Source organism: Somniosus microcephalus, chromosome 9 (genome assembly GCF_052327205.1).
Source record: "Somniosus microcephalus isolate GS21.2 chromosome 9, FLI_Smic_1.0, whole genome shotgun sequence".
NCBI classification, from domain to species: domain Eukaryota; kingdom Metazoa; phylum Chordata; class Chondrichthyes; order Squaliformes; family Somniosidae; genus Somniosus; species Somniosus microcephalus.
Genome location: NC_140995.1, coordinates 152,278,531 through 152,306,155, shown reverse-complemented (window position 1 = coordinate 152,306,155; position 27,625 = coordinate 152,278,531). Strand labels below are relative to the sequence as shown.

Below are 27,625 nucleotides of genomic sequence, written 5' to 3'. Positions count from 1 at the left end.
AGTCTTGGATGAAATGTAGGAAGTGGTTTAATGATCTAACCAGGTCAGGAAAAGTGAACGCATTTGCTGATTCACCCACATCCTGTAGTTTAAGCCCACCCCCTTTCTCTTTGCCTTGCCAAGCGTACTCCCATCATATCATTCCTCACACCCATTCAACTTTCAGCAGCATCCAGTCTTCACTTTCTATGCACTTCATCACCTCCCCAATTATCAATCCACTGTTGCCACTCACCACAAACCTTGTGCAATGTGATGCATGTGTCTCATAGTCACCCTCACCGAATGCACTGCATCCATCGGGTGAATACTTCACCTTCACTCACTCACAGGTCTGTCTTTTCACCACTTATAGGAGAAGAGAACGCAAAATGAGAGGGAGAGGACTGGAGGTGGACCACCACAAATAGTTCAGCTAAATGATGCAGAGAAGGAGGCCCAATAGATAAGTGGCACATTTGTGTCCCTCTCAGTCAGAGATGAAGAGACTGGGAGCTCGCAAATAGCTGGTGACAGAATTACAAATATCTCTGACACACATAGGCTGACTTTACTTCATCAATGACTGAACTGTGAGAAGACTGAGTATGTTGATTGTCAAGATTGTGACTTTTCCACAATTCATATCCCTTTCATTTGTCTCCAGAGCTTTCAGACGTACAGTAAGTGTCGTAGGACTTCCATGAGGACGATTCCTCAGAGGGCCTCATTCCTTCTGAGGGTGCACCATCACAGGACGTACAGCCATGCACCAGTGCAAATACTCCCACTTTGGTGTGTCCATTTAGACAGTTAGTTGGGTTTTCACCTAGTGAGTCACACCTCACGAGTGAGCACGAGCAGAAATTGATGGCAGGGTCAGCCATGGAGAGTCCGCATCAGGGTCACCATCCTCTCCAAGCTCTGCTCAGCAGGACACAGATGCTGAACCCCAGGGGTTATCCTTGAGAAGGAGAATACTAGAGATGCATCAGCAACTTAGCCAGGTGTGCCACTCTCCACAATATTGGAGAGGATGGAGGAGTCCAATTCGATCGCTAGTGGATTGGTGGTGCAGAGAATTGCAAGAGTCTGCCATGGAGAGAAAGGTCGCCTCCATGCAGCTTCAAACAAGACTCTCAAATGAATCTATGCAAGCCATGACCATAGCCATGCAGATTTTGGATGCCAACTTGTCTGCCGCCTTAAACAAGATGACAGATACCTTATCCGTGGCCTTACAATCTCCATCAAGCTAGTAAGGTGTGATGTGGCGCAGGAGAGGGATAATGACAAAAGGGGACATTGAAGTGGGGACTCCACTCAAAGCACTCCCACTTCCCACCTGTTGCCTCCTTGCTCAGCCAGTACCCAACATGCTGCCTCCTCTCCTGATGGCTGAGTCTGCCCTTGCACAGGTGTGGGTGGAGCAGTCTTTGGCGGGGCCCTCACAGGCTCCAAAACTCAGAGGTCATTGGCCAAAAGCATCTCAGCAGTCAGGGATCTGAGCAGCCTGCCTCTACCTCTGCTGAAATCACACGGGATGCACCACGTGAAAGTAATAGGAAGCGTAAGTTCAAGAAATTGTAATTCACCAAGGTATGCACATGGGTGTTTGACAAAATGTTATGTTAAGTCATAGAATCTGTGGGCTCGATTTTCATTGAGCCGTGGAGTCGGGCTTGGAGGCATGCGGGGGATTAAAATTGCAAAATCTGGCAGGCGGGACCCCCTCCCCCCACCTGGTTCCCGACGCCGAGCAATTTTAACTCAGGCGTGTCTGATGGTTCCGACTCCGTCCCGCATCCAACAGGTGGGACTGGTCGTTAAGGCCCTTAACAACCACTAAATAGCCTCTATAATCCTATTTTGAAAGGCCCTTGCGAATTTAACCCTTTTCCCACATGAAACACGCCTGGTGGGAAACACGAATGTGAAACCTGGTGGGAGCACTATTGGATTGCTGACTATCAACTGCAGGTCAACCATTAAAGAGGAGATTTGATCAGCCATCATTTGCAGGTGGCAGGACTTAGTGGTCTCAGGTCTGGGGCAACTTTTAGAAGGCTTAACCACACCTGTGGAAGGTTGGAGGCTCACACCCATCTCCAGTGTGACCTTCTGGGAAACCCCTCTCACCACCTTCACTCAGCGCTTCCACAACGCAGGCATATACCAGAAGCATAGGAGCCATTTAATTCCTTTCCTCCTGGACATCAGATTCAGATGCAGACCAGCCGCGGCAGCAGCAGAACCATGAGCAACAGCAGCACCAACAGCAGGAGCATCAACAGGAGCGGCAAGCTGCTAGTCACCCACCTGAAGATGCACAGGCCAGAAGGCGCCAGCGCGCGACAAAATTGCTGCCCGGGATGCAAGGGACGCACTCATCCTGGCCAGATTTGCTTAGCCTAGTCAAACAAACACTTTTGCCTCGCAGCTTCTGACCAGAGCATTGACAATGGCCAAGAACCAGAGGATTCCTAGCACTCTGACCACCATACTGACAGTTGCAAGTATGCCTAAGCCCTCAATGTGGAAGTCCCACTAGCGAAATGACAGATGATACAACTGCACCATTTGCCATCAGAAATTTTATGTACATTACCGAAGTGATGGCATTTTTGCAGTAAACACAAAATTGCACCCAAGTGACTACCCTTGTGACTATTTGTGCAGAATTTTTCTCTTACGCGTGCTCCTATGTGGTGCCTCCCCTGTGGCTTCAACAGATGTGGAGGCCCCTTGCTCACTTTGCTGCTGCTCCTGTCTCGACACCTTAGGCGTCCTCTGGGGTGGTGAGCCTGTGAGGGCTCATCAACAGTCTGCTGCTCCTGCGGCTGTGCAGGGGTTGAGGCACCTATCTCACTTGGGTGTGGACTCCGGTGGGGCTCTGACCGAGGGCTCTGCAGTGGCATGGAAGTGTGAGCAGTTGGAGAGGAGCCCCCACTTCCTTGAGGTCTGCCACCAACCTCCCTCTCATGGGTCAGGTCCCCCTCAACGCCTGCAAGTGGCTGGAGAGCACCTTGCTGCACATCAGGGGGGCCATGGGGACCTGTATCTGCAATGGCAGTCCTACTCAGAAGGACTTCCATGAAGGTCTGGTTTCTCTGTTCAATAGATGTCCATCGCACAAGAGATGTCATTCTATTCTGAACAATGACCATGTTTTCCATACCCTGGCGACTAAGCTCCTCCATGGCCATAGCCACCCTCTCCTCTACCGTAGCCATCCTCTCCTCTACGGTAGCCATCCTTTCCACGGAGGTTGCCATCCTTTCCACGGAGGTAGCCATCCTTTCCACGGAGGTTGCCATCCTTTCCACGGAGGTTGCCATCCTTTCTGTGGTGATGCGTTCATGCGCCAATGACTCCACAAAGGCTCTGGTCATGGTCGCTATGGACTCCTCCATTCGCTCCACGCTCGCAGCAACCCTAGAGACAAAACCTGCCAGAGACTCCTGCATCTGTTCCTGGAGTTCCATCACCACTGATCTCATGGATGGACTCAGAGGCAGAGGGGCAACATGCTGCTGAGCCGAGCTGGCAGAGTCCTGCGCCCTCTGACTAGGACTCTCTACTGTTGTCCCTGTCTCCACGATCTGCTGATGCTCACTTGTGAGCTGTGATACACCAGGTGACAACACTACTCTATGTCCTGAAGGTCCCACTGAGGTGTGAGTGTCTGCACTGGTGCTGGGTGCACAGATTTCTGGTGACGCTGCACCCTCAGAGGTTGCAGCTTCCTCTGAGGAGTCTGGCTGCTCAGCCTCTTTTCCTTGGCTAGGGGGGATGGATGCTTGTGATGGTCCTGTGGGGGAGTAAAGGAAAGCATCAGAGATGTGATGCCAAGGCTACATGCACATAGCTTTTTGCAGATGCTTATAAGTGCATCTGTTACAGCTTCACAATCATTATCAGCGACTCATGCAATGTCAAAGAGAGAGATGGGAAACTTTTCTGTCACCAGCTTGCTGTGTTGCACCCGTCTGATCGTCCCCCATGCCTGAATCATCCTCAATGCCCATAATTTCCAGGACTGCCTCCTCCCAGGGGGTCAGGTGGACTATTGAGGCTGTCCCTCCTCCTGTCCTGGCTCGCTCTCTTTTGTTGTGAGCTCTCTTTTCCTGCAATGAGGGAGACAAGTGGAGGTTGAGTGAGAATGAAGGAGTGAGTGTAGAGATTGCATAGCATAGATACTTAGAAGGAGACAAAGATGGAGTGAGGTTGCAAGACCAAGGGCCCTCCCTGTGTGTTGTCAGTTGTGTTCAAAGCATCAGAGTGATAGGGAGTGCGAGGGCTGCATGGTCAAATAGTTAGGTGAATGTGAGCATAGAGAGAGAGGGAATAGGGAATGGGTAAGGGTGCATGGATGTCAGTGTCAAGTGGGATGTGGAGGAAGAGATTGCTAAAGCGGAGTGCTGGTGAGGAAAGGCAATGGGGATCAGATTGAGGGTGATGGGAAATTCATACTCACTTTTCCAGTGCACTGAAGGTCATGAAATCTTTTCCTGCACTGTATCCAGGTTCTGCGGGTGACTCCCAAGGAGTTGACCTCCTCAGCCACCTGCATCCACACTGCCTTGGTCTGAGTGGGAGGCCTCTTCCTCCCTGATGAAGGGAAGAGCACCTTCCTGTTGGCCCTAGCCCCATCCACTAATGCCTGCAGTGCCACCTCATCAAAGCGAGGAGCTGATCTGGCCCTCCCGCTTGTCATATTTGCTGCAGCTCCCTCACACTGCACAGTCAAGAAGCTTGGCAGTCTGCAGAAGAAGCAAGGCTTGCTGTGGACCTTAAATGCAGCAACAATGATGACATCATCGGAGGGGACTTTCAGTCATGAAAAACCCATTTGCAAAGGCTTCCCACACATTGGAAATCAATTAGCCACTTAAGTTAAAATTGCATCAATCTCCCACATCCATTTAGGTTCGTATGGGAAACACGAAATTCGGATAACATGACACCATCCCGCATCGGAGTTAAAATCCCCCCCATAGAGTCATAATGGCACAGAAGGAGGCCATTTGGCCCATCAAGTCCGTGCCGGCTCTCTGTCGAGCAATCGAGTCACTCCCATTCCCCCGCTCTATCCCCATAGCCCTGCAAGTTTATTTCCATCAAGTGCCTATCCAGTCTCCCCTTGAGTTTCCTTTTTTTAATAACGGGACATAAAATGATTAGCACCACTTTCACATCTTTCCCATGATTGCATCCCGAATGTCAACTCGACCTTTCACTTGTTTCACGATCAATGTCAACACATTGGGCAGATGTGCAATGGGTGGATGAGTGGTCGAAGGACTGTTTGTTGCAAAGGGAGGGGGTATGATCCTGGTGGTAGGAGCAGACCGCAAGATTTCATCTATGTTTCACACCAGGTGAATCTTTGTGATATTAGGGCATCCCTGGCATCCTAGGCAGGAATGTAAGTGCCTGGTCGGGCGATGGGTGTCCCATCTTCATCTTCCTCCTCCTCTTCTATGTTCTCCTCATCCAAAGATGAGTGATTAGCCCCTTTGTCCTCCTCCACCTCTCTGCTGTGCAATATTGCGCAGAACGCATCTTCAATATTCCGAGGGCTTGCTCTCTGACACACCTGGTGGTCATGTAGCTCTCAGTGGTCCTGCGCTGCATTGGTGAGGTTCCTCACTGGTGTCATGAGCTAAGTTTGAAGGGGGTATCGCTTGTTTCTTATGAGCCAGTCCTTAAGTCTGCTTCCTGGAACAAAAAGGTCTTGAATGTTGGACTCCCGCGGTATGAATGCATCCTGACAATTTGGCTCAGACCTGAATGAAGCTCTTCTTGCGGTTGTACACCAGCTGCGCATTGGTGGACGAATATCCCTTGCAGTTTATAAAAACTCCTGGTTACTGTGGTGGTGCTCGCATTGCCAAATGTGTGTAGTCGATGGCACCCTGTACCTGTGGGAATCCAGTCAGAGAGGTGAATCTGAGTGCCCGTTCATTCTGGCTGTTGTCATCATGGGGAAATTTACATAATTTTCTGCCCTGGCAAACAATCCATGCCGTATACATTTATGAGCCGCCGACTGGGAGATCTTAGATACGTCTCCGGCAGTGCTCTGGAAGGATCCGGAGGCAAAACAAGTTGAGGGCGGAGGTCACTTTCACAGCCACTGGAAATGCATAGCCACCAGGTCTAGCAAGCAACAGGTCTTCCTTTAGGAGCTGCTAATATCTGCCACCGCCTGACGTAACAACCTCAACCTACGGAAGCACTGCTCTTCCGAGAGATCAAAGAAGCTGAGCCTCTGTCTGTAAACCCCGTGACGTGGGTAGTGCCTCCTGCGACCTCGGCCCCTCTCCTGTGTACCTCCCTCCTATGCATCTCTCTCTCCTGTACACATGTTGATCCCACCACAGCACATCAGCGTGGATGGTTTATGCGTTTACCGCGTTTATGTGTTCAACCATAAATGTATTTTGATGCTTTGGCAACATAAGATGTACCTTATCATGCCAATAAAGCGATTTGTATTGTATTGTATTATTGGATGGTGATAGTCTTCCTCTTCTGATGTGACTTCCAAGGCGCCTTCCATCCTGATCTTGTCAGTTTGAAAGCCTCCACGGTTGCAAAAAGCTGTATCCATGCAAGAACTCTGACAAACATTTACCAGAGGGAACTGAGACACTAGCTGCCAAAAGTGAGCTTTTATTCAAATGGGACAATGACCAGTTTAAATACACACCTGAACTGCTGCTGAAACTCACCTCCGTTTCACTGGTCAGTTTCCCGAGCCTGGGAAACCCATGGTGCACCTGTTAAATTTAGAGCAAAGTTAAAATCAATTTCCAAAGACCTCATTAACATCTCCTAAAGACAATAATGGCACCAATAACTACCCGCCCCCCTGCAATAATTAAATCCCCGACTTCGGTGAGTAGGTTTCTCGCTGACATCTAAACGCGCCTCCGCTAAACCCAGAAGTGGGCGTGATTGAGAATTCATTCATTTTAACCCCTCACCCACCCCCAACCCACCCTTTCTTGGGGGTTAAAATGGCCCCCTTGTAGTTTATGATGTTGTTTGAACCATCAGTTGGATGGCTGCCTGGTAATTCACTAACAGTCATCCAATCTCCTCTCTAATATGCTGCATATTTTGGTAACAGACCATGTAAAATATTAGTATTTCTCCCCAAAATGCAGTCTTGTGTAATTGGGCAATACCACAATGGACTATTAGCATCAATACTAATACCATAATTTATTGAAGGACTCTTGTTTTTAATAGTTCTGTAGATTTGCATTTAAAGGTATCTAGAGGTTTAGCAATTAAACAAAGTTAAATTGACTTCAGATGTTAGAGAGCAAAAGGTCAGGTTGAAGTTAGAATCTAGTTTGTGGTTTCAATTTATTTTCACACCCTTGGCCAGTTCCCTAGGGCCAAGCAAACACTTTCAGCTCTCCTGAACCATGGACACTGCTTTGCTTGTGACCAACTCTCCAGTAATGTCAACTTTTTGTTGAAAGCCTCTCTGCAGGTGATTTTACACACAAATTTGCCTCTGTAATATTTGACTAGTGTAAATATTCTGTATGTGGCCATGAAAAACACTTTAAAGCTAATTAAAATGTGAGAACTAAACCAGAGAGAAAGAGTGGTCACATGTGTGCTCAGCTGGAATGCAGCAACTGTGCTGAGCTTCCAGTCTTATTCGCCATTCTTTTTTTATCCCCTTAAAAAGTGGCTTAAAACATTTCACAGTTATAAGTGATCAAAATAAATGTTTCTAAAGGGAATGACACATTCTAGCCTGGGATCTGAGTAAGCTGCTATAAAGATATGCTTAAAACAGATCTGACTGAACATGACGAGGGTGTGGAGCTGGTGGTGGAATGGGCAATGGCAAATGAGGCTGTTTCAAAGAACTCGGACAGAATTTGCAATGAAAATTGATGAAGATAGAACAAGTAGATAAAGGCACATTAGGCAGCTTTGATGCATTAACTCCATAAATTAACTTTGTATAATGTATAAGAGTAAAATAGAGCCACAGGTTAATATGTTAATATGGAAGTACAACTTCACAATTTGAAGATGGCACCACATTGGGGGGAGGGGGGGGGGAAGCGGTTGGCATAGTTAATACAGAGGAGGACTACGGCAAAATACAGGAAGACATTAATAAATTTGCAGAATGGGCCATAATTGGAAAATGAACTTCAATATAGATAAGTGTGAGGTACAGTAGTACATTTTGATAGGAAGAATAAGAAGGCCTCCCTTTAGCAGTTGGGTTTCCCGACTGGCCAGCGTTAAAGTTGGAAGAGAGATAAAATCCGAGGCACGTAGCCTCATTAAAATATTTTAATGGGCGGCCTTCCTCCTGGGAGCGGGTTGGTCATTCACCCCCCCATCCCACCTCTGTTAAAACCGGAAGTGGGCAGGTTCGAGGTGGGTTGGGTTCGGGTTCAAGATTAAAAAATTTTTAATATCCCAACCCACCCAAACGCACCCGTTTTGGTGGGTTAAAATTTCCCCCTAAGTGTCTAAATGGGGTAGAGGAACAGAGGGATCTGGGGGTAAAAGTAGTGACGCAGGTTAATAAGGCCATAAAAAAAGCTAACAACGCACTGGGGTTCATTTATAGAGGGATAGAATTGAAAAGCAGAGGTTATGTTAAACATGTATAGAACCTTGGTTATACCACAGTTGGAGTACTGTGAACAGTTCTGGTCACCATATTATAAAAAGGATATAGAGGCACTGGCGAAGGTGCAAAAAAGATTTACTAGAATGTTACCAGAACTGAGAGTTTATAACTATCAAGAAAGATTGAACCAGCTGGGGCTCTTTTCTCTAGAAAAGAGAAGACTGAGGGGGTGACCTGATAGAGGTCTTCAAGATGATGAAAGAAAAGAAAGGTGGATGTAGAGAAAATGATTCCACTTGCGGGGGAGGCAAGAACTAGGGGCCATAAATATAAGATAGTCACTAATAAATCCAATAGGAAATTCAGAAGAAACTTCTTTACCCAGAGAGCGGTTAGAATGTGTTGAGTAGTTGAGGCAAATAGTATAGATGCATTTAAGGGGAAGCTAGATAAGCACCAGTTGAGACGAATGGCCTGTTTCTGTGTTGTAAATACTTTGTAATACTTTGTCTTTCAGTCTTAAGTGTTATTATTAAGTGAACCCTTTCATTGGTGTATTCTTATAAGGTAACGCAAAAGAATACAGGAATTATTGCAATGACTTCTCTGCCTTTCTTTTCAAAGCATAACAAATAAATTAAACAAGAAACAGTAAATTGGAGAGCTTTGATTATTTGAAATGGACTACATTTAATGCAGTAGATTGTCAGCTATACCGTCTCTGCATTTCCTGGACAGAGGGAAGAGAGGAAATTCCAGTGAGGAGGATTGCAGGCCTGCCACAGAATCTGCCTGATTTTCCTTTCATTTAATTGGAAGGAAAATCAGGCAGGTTCTGATACCAGTGTCCTGCCATCAGACTTTTCACTCTGTGCTCCATCCAGGATATGCTTTATGTCCAGGCTGTGAAGAGGAACATCTATGCAAATTTATTGCACCTAACAGCTGAATGGCCCACCTGTTGTTCTTGTTTGGCGATTCAGCACCACTTTGTGATTAAAACTGAGGTATCTAAAGCTGGTCATTCCTAGCTTTTAAATGTTGTTGCGCTTTGTTAACTTGGCATCAAAATAAACTTTTTCCTGATCTATAAAGAGTTAATTAAAATGTGTCATCCCCCTTCATTCCCATTACCTAGAATTCCTGACTTATGAGAAATAGATGGTACAAGCACTATTCCTTTTAAGCACATTGGACCAGCAGGCAGTCTGGTACAGAGCTGTGCTATCTGCTGCAAGGACATGTGCAGCTAACGTGTCCCACAGGGCTGGCACAGCCAGTGGCAGTAACAGCCAGCTGTGCCCTCGAGGCCTATTTCTTCTCCACTTTCCAGACATATTGTAACGCTATGGCACGGGGCCTTGAAGCAACTTGAAGAGCCTTGCTACCACCTCATTTTCAATGACATTTACATTGCCAGTCATCAAACATGGGGTTGGAGTGTTGACCCACGCCATTCCAAAGACTCGATTTCCTGCCTCCACGTTTATTGTGTCAACCATTGGCTTTGTCAGATAATCTTTGCAAAGAATGAAATATTAATGACTAACACTAGCAGAATTTGTAAGGACTACCAGCATTTGTATCCCCATATATGGCCACTTACCTTTAAGTGGTTACAACATTTTATATTTGCCCTTCATTCTTTGTAAGCAGCTCCTTAAGGGTTCCCTACATACAATTTCCTGCCCTCTTCTGGTGGCTCAAAATGCTCGGCTCAATATGGGCAGACCGCTTGTCCACAGAATGAAGATGTCGTTGAGTCCACAAAAGCATTCTGGGTCTGCACACTGTTGCGAGGGTGCTAATAAAGCACCACCTAACTAACACCTGATTGGAGGCCCAATAAGAAAATCTACCCTAATAAAATTAAATAAACCCAAAGATTAAATATAATCAAAAGATTAAACCTATCTCAACCCAAGCTGTATAAGATTTTTTTTCAAGCAAACATATGCAGAGGTGGTTGAACTAAGGAGACGCACACGACTCTCTACAGGTGAGGAAGACCTCATACTTCAATGGACTACTGCTCACCACTAGTCTGCTAATGCTGGTATAGAGTTACCTGCTGAATTGAATCAATGCATTGGAGCGGATGCGGAGTCAAACACTGGTTGCGCAATATCAGATGTTTTTAGTCCAGTGTGTGCACTCTGTAATCAATTATTATGTTTGTCTTCTCAAAAACATTTTTTCTCATGAAATTTTTTTTGCCAACTTCTTTCCTTCTAGAAGCCTGGTCCATTATCTTTATCAGAAAGTTGCTCTGTTTTATTTGCATTCACATGAAAATTCTGAAAAACAAGTGATTAGTTATGGCAATTTACAAACAAAGTCTTGCCTCTGTTGTCCATTCAGTTCACATCCGGATATGGTTTGAGAATGTTCCAACACAAAACTGAGCAAAAATGATTAGCAAAATAAATGAGGATTTGAGTATTTTCTTTTCAGTGAGCCAATGTACAAAACAGAAAATCTTTTTGATAAAATAATCAGGAGGAATTTTCAATATCTGAACTGGATGAAGGTTTTCAGGAGTGACCCAATTACATTGCAGCACCACGTCAATATTCCCTCAGGGTCCTCATACTGGAAATCATTTCATTTATATGGCTGGTAGATTCACAGCACCAGAATAACAGACAAAGCACAATGCACACATAGGCTTGCACATGTGCAGTTGTTTCAAAGTTGTGATGCGTGACTTTGTTTCTGCTCACTGTACCTCCCCCAGTAGCTGGAGAAGGTGCATAGAGGCCAGCAAGTGCAAAACCACTTCAGTGGCCTGTATGGTCAGAAAGAACTGTTCAGTCTGCCAGAAGAAATGGGCACTGTACTGTTGGCCTGTTGAGCCATATTGGCAGCTACATAATATTACGTAATAACCCTGGGTTCCCCCAATGGAGGGAGAGGGCCTTGTAATTTTTTTTTATTCGTTCATGGAATGTGGCATTGCTGGAAAGGCCAGCATTTATTGCCCATCCCTAATTGCTCTTGAGAAGGTGGTGGTGAGCTGCCTTCTTGAACCGCTGCAGTCCACATGTTGAATGTCCTCCCACAGTGCTGTTAGGGAGGGAGTTCCAAGATTTTGACTCAGCCACGATGAAGGAATGGCGATATATTTCCAAGTCAGGATGGTGTGTAACTTGGAGGGGAACATGGAGGTGGTGGTGTTCCTATGCGCCTGCTGCCCTTGTCCTTCTAGGTGGTAGAGGTCGCGGATTTGGGAGGTGCTGCTGAAGAAGCCTTGGCGAGTTGCTGCAGTGCATCTTGTAGATGGTACACACTGCAGCCACGGTACGCCTGTGGAGGGAGTAAATGTTTAAAGTGGTGGATGAGGAGCCAATCAAGCGGGCTGCTTTGTCCTGGATGGTGTCGAGCTTCTTGAGTGTTGTTGGAGCTGCACTCATCCAGGCAAGTGGAGAGTATTCCATCACACTCCTGACTTGTGCCTTGTAGATGGTGGAAAGGCTTTGGGGAGTCAGTAGGTGAGACACTCGCCACAGGAATACCCAGCCTCTGACCTGCTCTTGTTGCCACAGTATTTATGTGGCTACAGAGCAGCAGTGCTACAGAGCAGCAGTGATACCCGCCCTCCTGTATGCCTCAGAGACATGGACCATGTACAGCAGGCACCTCAAAGCACTGGAGAGGTACCACCAATGCTGCCTCCGCAAGATCCTGCAAATCCATTGGCAGGATAGACACACCAACGTCAGTGTTCTTGCTCAGGCCAACATCCCCAGCATCGAAGCTTTGACCACGCTCAATCAGCTCCGATGGACGGGTCACATTGTCTGCATGCCCGATACGAGACTCCCAAAACAAGTGCTCTACTTGAAACTCCAACACGGCAAGAGAGCCCCAGGTGGGCAGAGGAAACGCTTCAAGGACACCATCAAAGCCTCCTTGAAAAAGTGTAACATCCCCACCGACACCTGGGAATCCCTGGCCCAAGACCGCACAAAGTGGAGGAGAAGCATCCGGGAAGGTGCCGAACACCTCAAGTCTCTTCGCCGGGAGCAAGCGGAAGCCAAGCGCAGGCAGCACAAGGAGCGCACGTCAACCCAAGCACCCCACCCACCTGCCCCTTCAACCACCGTCTGCCCCACCTGTGACAGAGACTGTAGGTCCCGCATTGGACTCATCAGTCACCTGAGAACTCATTTTTAATGTGGAAGCAAGTCATTCTTGGTTTCGAGGGACTGCCTAAGAAGAAGATTTATGTGGCTGGTCCAGTTAAGTTTCTGGTCAATGGTGACCCCCAAGATGTTGATAGTGGGGGATTCGGCGATGGTAATGCCGTTAAATGTCAAGGGACGATGGTTAGACTCTTGCTTGTTGGAGATAGTCATTGCCTGGCACTTGTGTGGCGTGAATGTTACTTACCACTTATCAGCCCAAGCCTGAATGTCGTCCAGGTCTTGTTGCATGCAGGCATAGACTGCTTCATTATCTGAGGAGTTGCAAATGGAATTGAACACTGTGCAATCATCAGCAAACACCCCCACTTCTGACCTTATGATGGAGGGAAGGTCATTGATGAAGCAGCTGAAGATGGTTGGGCCTAGCACACTGCCCTGAGGAACTCCTGCAGCGATGTCCTGGGGCTGAGATAATTGACCGTCAACAACCACAACCATCTTCCTTTGTGCTAGGTATGACTCCAGCCAGTGATTCCCATTGACTTCAATTTTATTAAGGCTCCTTGATGCCACACTTGGTCAAATGCTGCCTTGATGTCAAGGGCAGTCACTCTCACCTCTCCTCTGGAACTCAGTTCTTTTATCCATGTTTGGACCAAGGTCTGGAACCGAGTGATCCTGGCGGAACCCAAACTGAGCATCGATGCAAAGTTTGTTGGTGAGTAAGTGTCGCTTGACGACACCTTCCATCACTTTGCTGATGATTGAGAGTAGACTGATGGGGCGGTAATTGGCCAGATTGGATTTGTCCTGCTTTTTGTGGACAGGATATACCTGAGCAGTTTTCCACATTGTCGGATAGATGCCAGTGTTATAGCTGTACTAGAACAGCTTGGCTAGAGGCGCGACTAGTTCTGGAGCACAAGTCTTCAGCACGACAGCCAGGATGTTGTCGGGGCCCATAGACTTTGCTGTATCCAGTGCACTCAGCCGTTTCTGGATATCATGTGGAGTGAATCGAATTGGCTGAAGACTGGCTTCTGTGATGGTGGGGACCTCAGGAGGAGGCCGATGTGAATCATCCACTTGGCACTTCTGGCTGAAGATGGTTGCAAACGCTTCAGCCTTGTCTTTTGCACTCACGTGCTGGGCTCCACTATCATTGAGGATGGGGATATTCATGGAGCCTCCTCCTCCCGTTAGTTGTTTAATGGTCCACCAGCATTCATGACTGGATGTGGCAGGACTGCAGAGCTTTGATCTGATGTGTTGATTGTGGGATCGTTTAGCTCTGTCTATAGCATGCTGCTTTCGCTGTTTAGCATGCATGTAGTCCTGTGTTGCAGCTTCCCCAGGTTGGCACCTCATTTTTAGATACGCCTGGTACTGCTCCTGACATGCTCTTCTGCACTTCTCATTGAACCAGGGTTGGTCTCCTGGCTTGATGCTAATGGTAGAGTGAGGGATATGCCAGGCCATGAGGTTACAGATTGTGGTGGAATACAATTCTGCTGCTGCTGATGGCCCACAATGCCTCATGGATGCCCAGATTTGAGCTGCTAGATCTGTTCTGAATCTATCCCATTTAGCACGGTGGTAATGCCACACAACAGGGTGTCCTCAGTGTGAAGAGGGGACTTTGTCTCCACAATGACTGTGCGGTGGTCACTGCTGCCAATGCTGTCATGGACAGATGCATCTGCAACAGGTAGATTGGTGAGGACAAGGTCAAGTAGGTTTTTCTCTCACCACCTGCCGCAGTCCTAGTCTGGCAGCTAAGTCTGTCAGGACTACGGCCAGCTCATTCAGTAGTGGTGCTACCGAGCCACTTTTGGTGATGGACATTGAAGTCCCCCACCCAGAGTACATTCTGTGCCCTTGCTACTCTCAGTGCTTCTTCCAAGTGGTGTTCAACATGGAGGAGTACTGATTCATCAGCTGAGGGAGGGCGGTAGGTGGTAATCAGCAGGAGGTTTCCTTGCCCGTGCTTGACTTGAAGCCATGAGACTTCCTGGGGTCTGGAGTCAATGTTGAGGACTCCCAGGGCCACTCCCGCCTGACTGTATACCACTGTGCCGCCACCTCTAGCAGTGGGACAGGACATACCCAGGGATGGTGATGGAGGAATCTGGGACATTGGCTGAAAGGTGTGATTCTGTGAGTATGACTATGTCAGGCTGCTGCTTGACTAGTCTGTGGAACAGCTCTCCCAACTTTGGCACAAGTCCCTAGATGTTAGTGAGGAGGACTTTGCAGGGTCGACTGGGCTGGGCGTGTCGTTTTCATGTCTGAAGCCGTTGCCTCGGTCGATGCCAGGTGGTCCGTTTGGTTTTATTCTTATTATTGCTTTTCCATAGCAGCTTGCTAGGCCATTTCATAAGGCAGTTAAGAGTCAACCACATTGCTGTGGGTCACGACTCACATGTAGGCCAGACCAGGTAAGGATGGCAGATTTCTGTCCCTCAAGGACATTAGTGAACCAGATGGGTTTTTATGACAATCTGATAGTTTCATGGTCGCCATTACTGATACAAGCTTTTTGTTCCAGATTTTATTTAATTAACTGAATTTAAGTTCCTCAGCTGCTGTGGTGGGATTATGAACTTATGGGGGAGAAATTCAGTATCGCCACGTTTGGGGCGTAATACTCGAGCGGGCATGAAATTTAGCGCCCGGCGCAAATTATCGCCACCTACTGTTAAATTAACCTGCTTCGCCCCAGGAGGTGCTTGAAGCGCTAAAACAGGTGCTGCATGACTGTCTTAAGGCGCTAAGCCGGAGAAGCGAGGCGCTACCACCGAGGGTGGGCGCAGCGCAGGTGCGGCCAGTTAGCGATTGCACGCAGACACGCTGGCGCCGGTCAGCTCTTAAAGGGGAGGTTTGATCTTGGATTGCAGCCACACCCTGCGCATCGGAGCCCTAATTCTCGGCCTGGACAGACCTGCTGCCACATTCTAACGCCTAGGACCATGGAGAGGGCCAGGGAGTGAGTGCAGCGGTTCAGTGAGGGGGCCTTGCAGGTTCTGGTTGGTGCGGTGGAGCGCAGGCGATCTATCCTGTTTCCGGACAGTGGCAGGAGGCCGCTGCCCAACGACTATCGCAAAGCTTGGAGGGAGGTGGCTCACAGAGTGACCTCCAGCAGCATGGTGCCTAGGACCCCTGTGCAATGCAGGGAGAAGTTCAACGACCTCACTCGGGTCATCAGGGTGAGTACCCTTTTCAGTATCCGCTTCATCCCTGCATGTCCACCTCACTTTATGGCCAAAGGGTCCTGAAAGCCCCAATGCCCAGCCCTCATCCAACACCTATGGGCCTTTCATGCACATTCAGCACTTTACACACTGTAAGGGCTAATCGACCATGGGAGGCAGTGCAACCAAGATCAGGGCTTCACACTGTAAGGGATATTCGACCATGGGAGGCAGTGCAGCCAAGATCAGGGCTTCACACTGTAAGGGCTATTCGACCATGGGAGGCAGTGCAGCCAAGATCAGTGCTTCACACTGTAAGGGCTATTTGACCATGGGAGGTAGTGCAGCCAAGATCAGGGCTTCACACTGTACTCAAAGCCCGTCCTTTCTCTTGCAGGGCAAGCTGGCCCATAACAGGAGGCAGCAGCAATGGACCGGGGGAGGCCGGCCTCACCTTCAAGACCTCAACGATCTGGAGCAGCGAGTCCAGCGGATTATGGCAGGCCGGATGATTGGCTCCGCCGCCACTGGAGATGCCGACCCCATTCTGGACAGCAATGGTAAGGTCATCACCTTTTTGACCTCTCTCCTTCCACTTGTGCCTTACACCAGCATTCTTTGCCACTATCGAACCAATACAGTGCATTGCAGCACTCATGCCTCCCTCGCTGCTGCCCTGTCCTCACGCTAAAGCAACTCTTGTACCTCCTTGCTTTCAGATGCTGATTCGCCAGGTGAGGTGGCAGGCCCTCACGCTGCCACTGTGAGTGACTCTGAAGGCGCGGAGGAAGAGGAAGCCAGACCATCAGTGTCACCCTCAGCCGAGGCAGCCCATGGCCATAATGGGGCCACGTCTTCCCTGGAGGGGAGCAGGGGGGAATGGTCTGAGGAGGGTGAAGCTCCGGGGCCCAGCGGGCTGCAGCAACGCGGGGGGTGGGGTGTAGGGAAGCTCGGCGGCCTTCTCCCCGGAGGGAGAGTCTGGCCTCGAGTCCTGCTACAGTGAGCGCAGAAGAGGTGTGGCTCCTTGCTGAAATGAGCGCCCAGGCAGAGCACAGGCACACCGAGCTCATGGCTGCAGTGGCAAGGATGCCTGAATCCATTGAGTCACTGGCAAGGAGTGTCCAGGACTTCGGTGCAGCACTGGCAAGGAGTCTGCAGGACTTCGGCGCAGCACAGGCAAGGAGTCTGCAGGACTTCGGCGCAGCACAGGCAGCACAGGCGGCTTCCACGCAAGTGCTTAGTGGTGCAATGCAGTCAGTGGCTGGTCTCATGCAGACGCAGATTGAGGCCACACGAGCACTGACTGCTGCCACCCTCGCTGGATTGGGCACGAATCGCCGGGGCCTTCGCCGCGCCGCAGCAGGCCAGCAGTCTGTGCTTCAGCAGATTGCTCCGCATGCTGCAGTGCTGCCCCGTGGGAGTGCCAGTGTGTCGTCCGACCAGGGAGTAGCTGTCCTCTGTCAGGATGGCAGCATTCCTGCTGCCAACACTGTCACTTTTCCACTGCAGCTGCCACCACCTGTAGGACAGACTGCTGCCGCCCATGCAGAGTTGGAGCAGTCAGCAGCCGGGCCCTCCAGGCCCAGAGCTGGTCCAGGCCGTACCTCAAGGGCATCTGCCGACTCAGTTTCTGACACTCAGCAGCCTTCCCCCAGCCTTGCTGCAGCCACTGGGGTCCCATTGCGGAGAAGCTGCAGGGTGGGAAGGGGTGAATCTCGCAAGCGAAGCAGATCACCCTCGAAGGGCAAAAAGTAGGAGGTGTGGCAAAATGCTGTTAATTTTTTTATTGAAGGCCGAGGATCGTGGTCATTTTTTGGTTACTCTTTTGTTCATTGTCTCCAGGTTGTGAGAGCCAGTTATGTGTCTGACTGCTTTTTTGGGGGTTTCTCTCTATTACTTTGTCATGCGGGAAGGGCACACAGTTTGTTAAATAAAGAAGTGCCTTTATTCAGAATGTGCATGTTTGCTCTTTGAACTATTTGTTGCCTTGACCGGCTTAGGGGTTGCGGAACGGTTCCATTCATGTTCTTTCAATGGCACAAGCCATTCCCTCAGAGGGGGCCTAGAACCGACTTGCAATAAGCCGCTGATGGACGGCCCTTGCACTTTGTGCCTCCCTCCCATCTTGGTGCTCCTCCTCCTCCTCCTCCTCCTCCTCCTCCTCTGCTGGTGCTCCAATGTCTGGTGGCAGTGGCTGAGTCCTGAGAATTGCCAGGTTATGCAGCATGAAGCACACTACAACGAAATGGGAGACTCGCTCAGGTGAGTACTGAAGGGCTCCCCCGGAATGGTCCAGACAGCGGAACCGTTGCTTGAGCACGCCGATTGTGTGCTCAATGATGTTCCTGGTCACTTGATGGCTCTTATTGTATCATTCTTCAGCAAGGGTGCTGGGCGCACGGAGCGGGGTCATCAGCCAGGTGCACAGAGGATAGCCCTTGTCCCCAAGAAGCCAGCCTCCTGGGTGAGCCGGGGCTTCGAAAAGGTCTGCCACAGAAGTCTGGTGCAGGATGAAGGTGTTGTGGTTGCTGCCTGGAAAGCGGGCATTGACAGCAAGTATCAGCTGTCTGTGGTCACACACCAACTGGACGTTCAATGAATGGAACCCCTTCCAGTTGCGGTAATCCTCGGCATTCTCTTGCGGCGCCCGCAAAGCCACATGCGTGCAGTCAATGGCGCCCTGGACCATGGGGAACCCCACTATTCTTGCAAATCCCATTGGTGCTTGTCCAGGGTCATGGGGAAGGAGATGTACTGACGTCTCCTTTTAAAGAGGGCATTCGTGACTTGACAGATGCAGCAGTGCACCGCGAACTGGGAGATATTGGCAATGTCCCCAGTAGCGGATTGGAAGGAGCCGGTGGCATAGAAGTTGGGAGCCACTGTCACCTTCACTGCCAGAGACGTCCTGCTCCTCAGTTGAGGCTGCAGATCTGGCTGAAGCAGGTGGCAGAGCTCAGTGACCACCTCCCTGCTGAATCGCAGCTTCCAAAAACACTGCTCCTCAGACATATTGAGGTATGAGAACTGTTGGCGGAAAATCCTGGGACAGTAAGGTCTCGTGTGCCGCCGCCTGTTGGCCCTTCTCCGTCTGGCCATGATTGGCACTCTCTCTCGGCGTCTCTGTGCCCTCTCAATGTAATTGAGAAGCCCGACGTTTCCACCCATTGCAGCCCCCATAGTATGTGGCCACTCAAGGTTATGCCAGTGAAAAAGCAAACCAACTACATAGTCCTGGGCCGAAGCCAGAAGTACCTCAGCGAGCGCTGACTCAATGCAAAAAGCTCTCTCCCTTTGTCTCTCTGCAAATCTCTCTCTCTCACAGAAGGAGTGGTCCAAAAATGGTTACCACAAAGAAGCCAGGAAGAGCCCCCTTTAAATAGCGCCCCCCCAGCTCCACAGCGACTGGAACCGTTCCAGTCAACCAGTTGCTGGGAGCGCCAGGCGGAAAGGAGGGGGGCGCCACTGAATTTCCGGTTCGGGGCGCCCCAAGGGCGTTGCACCATGAAATGATGTCAGGAGCTCCGCGCGCAGCTGAGCGGGCGTTGCGGTTTTGCGCCACCGCTAAATGTCCGCTCAATTTCGCGAGAGGCGCAGGTCTTGCCACGCCTGGGCGCTAGCTGGCTCGCGCCCCACTTATCGCCCTCTTAAGGCGCTAACGGGTGGCGCAACCAACTGAATTTCTCCCTCTATGTCTCTGGATTATTAGTCCAGCTCTCTGGATTACTAGTCCAGTAACATTACCACTATGCTACCATTCCCACAATGCTACCATTCCCAATGTAATGTCTTCCTTCCTCCATTCCAGCCCCCAGCTACCTTCATGTACAGGCCTCTGTCTCTGGCAAGGCCTAAGAGGATGCTGATATGCTCATCTTCAGGGCACTTCAGCCCCTTTAACTTCCCGGCTGCCTCCTGTGGTCGCTGCAGCACCGCTGGGATTTTGCAGCCGTGCAGCTGGGCGCCTACAATGTATACAGGATAAATCAAACAAAAACGTGAGATAGTTCAAGGGAGGGAGCTTAGCAATTCAGTTCAGAACGCAGTAATAATAGGAGACTCAATAGACAGTTTGACACTATGGCCCCAATATTAACCTGAAGGCGGCTTCCGTACAGTGTGCTGGAATTGTGTGGGGGAAACTCGGAAGCCAATTGAGTGGGTCGGAATCTGCAATCTTAACTCAATTGAACCAATTAATTTTGACTTCCGGTTTTGCTTTTCCAAGCTGCGCAGCGGGTGTGATGTGCAGCCGCTTGATGCAATCCCAGCTGTATTTAAAGGGACATTTCACAAATGGAAATTGGAGGTGTTCAGGATGGATGGTGGACATACGGCAGGGGCAGCACCCAGACTTAATGATGCCTCGCTGGAATTACTGCTGGGTGCAGTCAGGAGGAGGAGGAGGAACATACTTTTCCCCATCAATGGGAGGAAGAAACCTGCTGCTCTCACCAAGAAGGTATGGTTGGGGGTAGCTGAGGAGATGAGCAACAGGAGCATTTTGCCCAGCTCACGGATCCAATGTAGAAAGTGGTTTAATAACCTAACCAGGTCAAGAATAATGAGTACATTTGCTGATTCAACTACATTCTGTACTTTAAGCCCGCTCCCCTTTCACTATGTCTTGCTCAGTGTTCTCCATCACATCACTCCTCACACCCATTCAACTTTCAACAGCATTCAGCCTTCACTTTCTATGCACTTCATCACCTCCCCATTATCAATCTACCGTCGCCACTCACCACAAACCTTATGCAATGTGATGCATCTGCCTCATATTCACCCTCACCGAATGCACTGCATCCATCGGGTGAATACTTCACCATCACTCACTCACACTTCTGTTTTTTCGCTCCTTGTAGGAGAAGAGAGCGCAAAACGGAAGTGAGAGGGAGAGTGTTATGTTCATTAATAACTAGTCGTTTTTATTAAGAACAGCTAGCTTTTGCGAGACACTTTATTGAGCACATGTGGACTAGGTACAGTATCTGTAGAGGCCTCCATCTTGACTGCTGCCTTGTGGGTAGCCTAGTGCATCGTGGGTAGCCCACTCTTATATACATACAGCACTACCTAGTGTACCATTCCAGAATGACAGGTTACTGATCATTACAGAGAGGACTAGAGGTGGACCGCCACAAGTAGGAGGACACTCTGGAGATAAGTGGCACATCTGCATCCCTCTGTCAGAGATGGAGAGACAGGGAGCTCACAGATAACTGGTGACAGAATTACAAGTATCTCTGACACACATATGCAGACTTCATTTTATCAATGGCTGAATTATGATAAGACTGAGTATGTTGATTGTCAAGATTGTGACTTTGCCGCGACTAAATCATATCCCTTTATTTTGTCTTCAAGGGCCTTCATGTGTACAGCAAGTGTCGCAGGACAGCCATGAGGACGATTCCTCAGAGGACTTCATTCCTTCTGGGGGTGCACCATCACAGGACCTATAGCCATGTGCCAGCAGAAAACTCGGACTTTGGTGCGTCCACTTAGAGAGTTAGTTGGGTTTTCATCTGGTGACTCACACCTCACAAGTGAGCACAAGCAGACACTGGTGGCAGGGACAACTTTGGAGAGTCCATGTTTGGGGGGGGGGCGCAATCTTCTCCAAGCTCTACTCAGCTGGACATTGATGCTGAACCCCGGGGGTTATCGTTGAGAAGGAGAATGGTAGAGGTGCATCAGCAACTTGGCCAGGTACTGACAGACATGCCACACACACTCTCCACAATAGCTGGTGGATTGGTGGCACAGGAAATTGTGAGAATGTCTGCCATGGAGAGAGAGTCTGCCTCCATGGAGCTCCATGCAGACTGACATGAATCAGTCATTCATGCAAGAAAGACTTATGAAATAACACTGAGCGGCCTGCGGGTGGTGCTGTCCAGGCAGAGTATAAATACTCGGGCACGGGCCCAGCTTGCACAGGACATTCTTAACAGGAACTAGTGAAGGACACAACTAGACCTCCATGTTGTAAAACAGTTGATTAAAGCTTTGTTTAACGCTTAGACCAAGTGTCTAGTAGTTTTCTTACGTCACAGACCATGACCACGGTCATGCAGACTATGGATGCCTTAAACAGGATGACAGATACCTTATCTGTATCCTTACAATGCGTCACTGACCTCCACCAAGCTGGTTTGCAGCAGAGTGCTAGGAGTGATGTGCCACTGGCCCTGGAGAGGGATGATGGTGAAAGGGGGCATGGAAGTGGGAACTCCACTCAAACCCATTGCCCCTCCCCTCAGCCAGTACCCGACATGCTGCATTGTCTTCCAATGGCTGAGCCTGCCCTTGCACAGGTGCAGGTGGAGCAGTCTTTGGTGGGGCCCTCAGGGGCTCCAAAACCCAGAGGTCATTGGCCAAAAACATTTCAGCAATCAGGACAGGGATCAGAGCAGCCTGCCTCTACCTCTGCTGAAGCCACACAGGATGCAGCATGTAGAAGCGGTAGGAAGAGTAAGTTGAAGAAATTGTAATTCACCAAGGGTATGCACATGGGTGCATGTCAAAATGTTCTGTTGTTATAATGCCAGATAAAATGTAATGATTTGCACCACTTCCACATCTTGCCCATTATTGCATCCCAAGTGCCAACTTGTCCTTTCATTTGTTTCATGATGACTGTCAATAAATGCAGGGACCCATTGGGCAGATGTACAATGAGTGGATGAGTGGTTGAAGGACTGTTTAGTGCAAAGGGGTGGGGGGAGGTGGTGATTGGTGTTGGTGGTGGGAGCGGACTGCGCAATTTAATTTGATATGTTTCACACTAGGTGAACCTTCGCTATATTAAGGCACCCCTGGCATCCCTGGCAGCAATGTAAGCGGCTTGTCTGGCAATAGGTGCCCCATCTTCATCTTCCTGCTCCTCCTCCTCCTCTATGTTCTCCTCATCCGAAGATGAGTGATGAGCCCCTTTAGCTCCTCCACCTGCAAACCTCCCTCCTGTGGACCTCGCTCCTGTGCATGTACCGATCCCACCACAGCATGTCGTCACCGCCGTGGATGGTGATGTGCTTTCAAAAACATCCAACGCTCCTCCCACCCTGAGCTTGTCAATTTGAAATCTTCCAAGGTTGAAAAAAGTTTTAACCAGACAAGCACACTCTGCCAAATATTTGCCAGAGGGAACTGAGACAGCAGCTGCAATAAGTGAGGTTTTACCCAGATGGGACAATGACAAGTTTAAGTATCCACCTGAACTGCTGCTCAAACTCGCCTCAGTTTCCCTGGTCAGTTTCCCAACCCTGGGAAACCCGTCCTGCTCAAGTAAAATTTGGAGCAAATTTAAAAACCATTTAAAATGACCTCATTAACGTCTCCTAAGGAAGTTAATTGCAGCAATAAGTACCCGCCCACATCAAATTAGGAAATCTTTGACTTCAGTGAGCAGGTTTCTCGCTGACATCCAAACGCACCTCTGTTAAACCCGGAAGTGGATACGTTGGAGGTAGGTTGTGCTTCCGCTCGTAAAATCAATAGTTTTTACCTCCCACCCACTCCCAACCCACCTGTACTTGAGGGTTAAAATTCCCCCTATCTTTAGCAATCCAGACCGAAGGAAAGCCTATATCATTGGCTTGCAAAGGGAGTTTAGGAGATTAGGAAGCAGGTTTAGGAGGAGGACTTCAAGGATGATAATCTCTGAATTATTCCCCAGCCATATGCTAGAATATCAGCTATTAGGAAGCTCAGCACTTGGCTAAAGGGATGGTGTAAGGAAGAGTGCTTCCATCCTATTGCCATTGGCACTAATTCTGGGGAGGATGTGAATTATTTTGTATGAATGGGTTACCTCTGAACAAGAAGGGAACTAATGAACTGGCAAAACAGATCAATAGGAAAGTGAGGAATAATTTAAACTGGAAAGGAGGGGGCGGGGAAAATGAAACAATCAAATAGAGCAAGTAGAGAGGTTGAAATAGATGAGGTAAGTATATCTGAGACCTAGTGCACTGACCAGCTCCTACCTTACGTGAGTCTCTGAACATTCAGCATGCAAGTAGCTTAGGTTGGCAGGCTTGCCACATTTCATGGGTCTCAGGGCAACGGTGCACCAATGGTGGAGGGAGTGAATGTTTAAGGCGGTGGATGGGGTGCCAATCAAGCGGGCTGCTTTGTCTTGGATGGTGTTGAGCTTCTTGAGTGTTGTTGGAACTGCACTCATCCAGTCACACTCCTGATTTGTGTCTTGTAGATGGTGGAAAACCTTTGAGGAGTCAGAAGGTGAGTCACTCACCGCAGAATACCCAACTTCTGACATGCTGTTGTAGCCACAGTATTTATGTGGCTGGTCCAGTTAAGTTTCTGGTCAATGGTGACCCCCAGGATGTTGATGGTAGGGGATTTGACGATGATAATGCCATTGAATGTCATGGGATGGTGGTTAGACTCTCTCTTGTTGGAGATAGTCATTGCCTGGCACTTGTGTGGCGTGAATGTTACTTGCATTGGTATGGCAGCAATGTAGAATGGGCATCAAATGGACATGCATGTTTGTCCATTTGTGGCTGAACAGCTGGCAGATTGCTGGTCATTCTCTTCTACTGTGCTTACCGTGAAGTTCTGTCAACAGGCATTGTATGGCAATTTGTAATTCTTTTGTTTAATTTGTTTTCAGAATGCAGGTGATGCTGGTTAAACTGCATTGATTGCCCATCCTTAGTTGCCTTGAGAAGGTAATGGTAGGCCTTCTCCTTGAACTGCTGCAGTGCTTCTGATGATGGCGCTCCCACAATGGTGTTAGGTAGGGAATTCCAGCAAATTGGCCTAATGACAATGACAGAATATTGATATATATTATATATATATAAGTCAGGATAGTATGTGACTTGGAAGTGCAAAAAGCAATCAAAAAAGCAAATGGAAGGTTGCCCTTTATCTCAAGGGGACTGGAATACAAAGGGAAGGAAATTATGCTTCAGTTGCATAGAGCCTTTCCAGACCCCATCTGGAGTTCTGCACTCAGTTTTGGGCACTGCACCTCAGGGAGGATATATTGGCCTTGGATAGGTGATCTGATCAAGGTATTTAAAATGTTAAAAGGATTTGATAGGGTAGATACGGAGAAATTATTTCCTCTGGTGTGAGAATCAGAACAAAGAGACATAATCTTAACATCAGAGCTAGGCCACTCAAGAGCAAATTCAGGAAGCACTTTTTCACATAAAGGGTAGTAAGAATTTGAAACTCTCCCCCCCAAAAGGCCATGGTTTCTGGGTCAATTGGAGCTTTCAAGACTGAGATAGATAGATTTTTGTTTGGTATGGAGAACATGGAAGTGATGATATTCCCACTACATTGCTTTTCGGTGGTAGAGGTTGCAGGGGAGAGAGGTGCTGTTGAAGTAACCTTAATGTGTTTCTGCAGTGCATCTTGTAGATCATACATATTGCAGCCACAGTGTGCCGTTGATGCAGGGGTGGATATTAAGCTTGGTGACAGGGCACCAATCAAGTAAACTGCTCTGTCCTGAATGGTATTGAAGTTCTTGAATGTTGTTGTGGCTGCATTTGTCCAGGTCAGTGGTCAATATTCCATCACTTTCCTGACTTGAACCTTGTAGATGGCGAAGAGGCTTTGAGATGTCAGGAGATGAGCCACTCATTGCAGAGTACCCCTCCTCTGTCCTTCTCCTGTAGCCAATATGTTGATACAGCTGGTCCAATTAGCCTTCTGGTCAATGGCGACCCCCAAATGGTTGGAAGACTCAGTGCTGGTGGTGTTGAAATTCAAGAGGAGGTGGCTGAGCTTTCTTTTGTTGGAGATGGTTATTACTTGGTACTTATGTGGTGTGAATGTTATTTGTCATTTATCAGCCCAAGTTTGGATGTTGTCCAAGTTCTGCTGTAGGCTTGTCTGGGCTGCTTCATTATCGGAGGAGCCGTGAATGGAGCTGAGCACTGAAAACATCGGTGAACAGCCCCACTCCTGACATGACTGAGGGAAGGTCATGATGAAGCAACTGAAGAGGGTCTGGTCGTGGACCCTTCCCTGGGAACTCCTACGGTAATATCCTGGGCCTGCGATAACTGGACTCTGACAAGCACAATCATCATTTTTGGCAAAGCATGGTGACACTCGCCATGGAAACCTTTAGGCCACCTGTAACTTATTTCATACCTGCTTCCTCAATTCATGGAAAGGTTAAATGGAATTGTCCCTTTTTTAAACGTATTTGCATGCTGCTCTTCACAGCATGACCTCCAGTGCGGCATCTGGAAATGTTTGACTACTTGGCGTTGCTGAAGCCATTTTTCTTCTTGTCGCAGTACAGCTTTGAGGTGAGCAACAGTCCTTTAACAGATGCTGGTGCTAGATAAACTGCCCCTTGATCACAGTGCTTTCCCAGCACGTTATACACTGAGCAGCTGCAGCAGGGTGGTACAATATAAAACAGCTGACTTTGCATAATGGCACGTGGTTGACTTTTAGTGCTATAGGTGCACCCAAAAGAACAGTGTTCGCACTGCCACAGCACCAGGTCAGCATTATGTTTTTGACAGCTATGGGCACCATACATTTTATTTCTATTGATTTAATACAGGTTGAACAATAGCAGATTACTGTTCGGATTTCAGCGTGAAGCAAGTAATAGCTTCAATACAAGAGGTACTTCCAATTTAGTGAGGAGCAACTTTTAAACTGCAAAGTCAGTTCTAAATTGTGAAATTTTTCATTATTTATTGAAATATATACCTGCTACAAATAATAACATTCAAAAATTATTAAACATTTTTCTTCTTAATAAACACTATACTGGTAATGAATTTTTGACAAAGTACAATAAAAGACAGCCATTGACAAATTAGTTTTGCTGTTGTCGTACTCCCACTTTTGCCAAAAGCTGCGACTGTAAACAAACCGTTTCCATGGCGCCATGCTCCATATTCTTTTGTGCTCTCCAACAATGCTTTGTTCCATTTCAGAAGATAACCTCTAGCTTACTAAGTGGTGTTCCTTTCAGGCTGCCTCTTTAAGAAAAAGAATGTTTAACCACTGTGCCAATATATCACACTGTAGTCTGCCACAGCTCTGCATTGGCTATGAAACTTTAATGAATAAACCACTGAAACACCATGACAGTGGTTGTTAATCATGTACCCTGTGCATTACAGTCTTACTTGGTGAAGCTGAAAGTAGAGATGGTCTGAGTTCAAACAGCGTTTGATGCCTTTTCAAATGTCCAGTTTAATAAGGCCGACAATTTCATTTTGGGTGAAACAATTAATTCAAGACCGATAATGTAAGTAGAAAAGAGCTACTTTTTTACATCACTTTCCAACTTTGTGAATGTTGATTAAAAATCTAAAATATCAGTTTACTGCTTGTTGGATTTTTGTAAAAGTCCTTCTTTTCTTTACACTGACAATGTGGTAATTCTGGTTTTAACTCAACAGTTATACAATTTTGAGGATTCACTGAATGCCGTAACTACTTATGAAATACAAAGCAGCAATTTTTAACTGAAAAACTTAGCGATACTTCTAATGGCAGGTCCTTTAGCCGCAGGATTACTATGGGCATTGTACCATCAGTTTTTCTAGTTTGTTGATTGGCAGGAAACACAAATTGTTGAATTTGTAGACACATTTAATTTCTGTTAGTTACGTTTCTTTAAGTAAAAATAAACTCACACAAAATATTCTGCCGGCAAAATAGCA

At 48.1% G+C, this 27,625-nt stretch overlaps 2 protein-coding genes across 2 annotated transcripts in view; both read left to right on the top strand.

Annotated features, from left to right (window-relative positions):
- scara3 (scavenger receptor class A, member 3) overlaps positions 1–22,600 on the top strand; it is a 98,136-nt gene extending 75,536 nt beyond the window's left edge. The window contains exon 8 of the mRNA XM_085997397.1: positions 21,309–22,600. Coding sequence (XP_085853523.1) covers positions 21,309–21,406 — 98 coding nt within the window. The 3' untranslated portion in view covers positions 21,407–22,600. The remainder of the gene's footprint in view (positions 1–21,308) is intronic.
- Positions 22,601–24,585: 1,985 nt separating this feature from the next.
- LOC147112781 (uncharacterized) overlaps positions 24,586–27,625 on the top strand; it is a 445,258-nt gene continuing 442,218 nt past the window's right edge. Inside the window, exon 1 of the mRNA XM_085997401.1 lies at positions 24,586–27,207. The gene's annotated coding sequence lies outside the window, so the exon portion shown is untranslated. The remainder of the gene's footprint in view (positions 27,208–27,625) is intronic.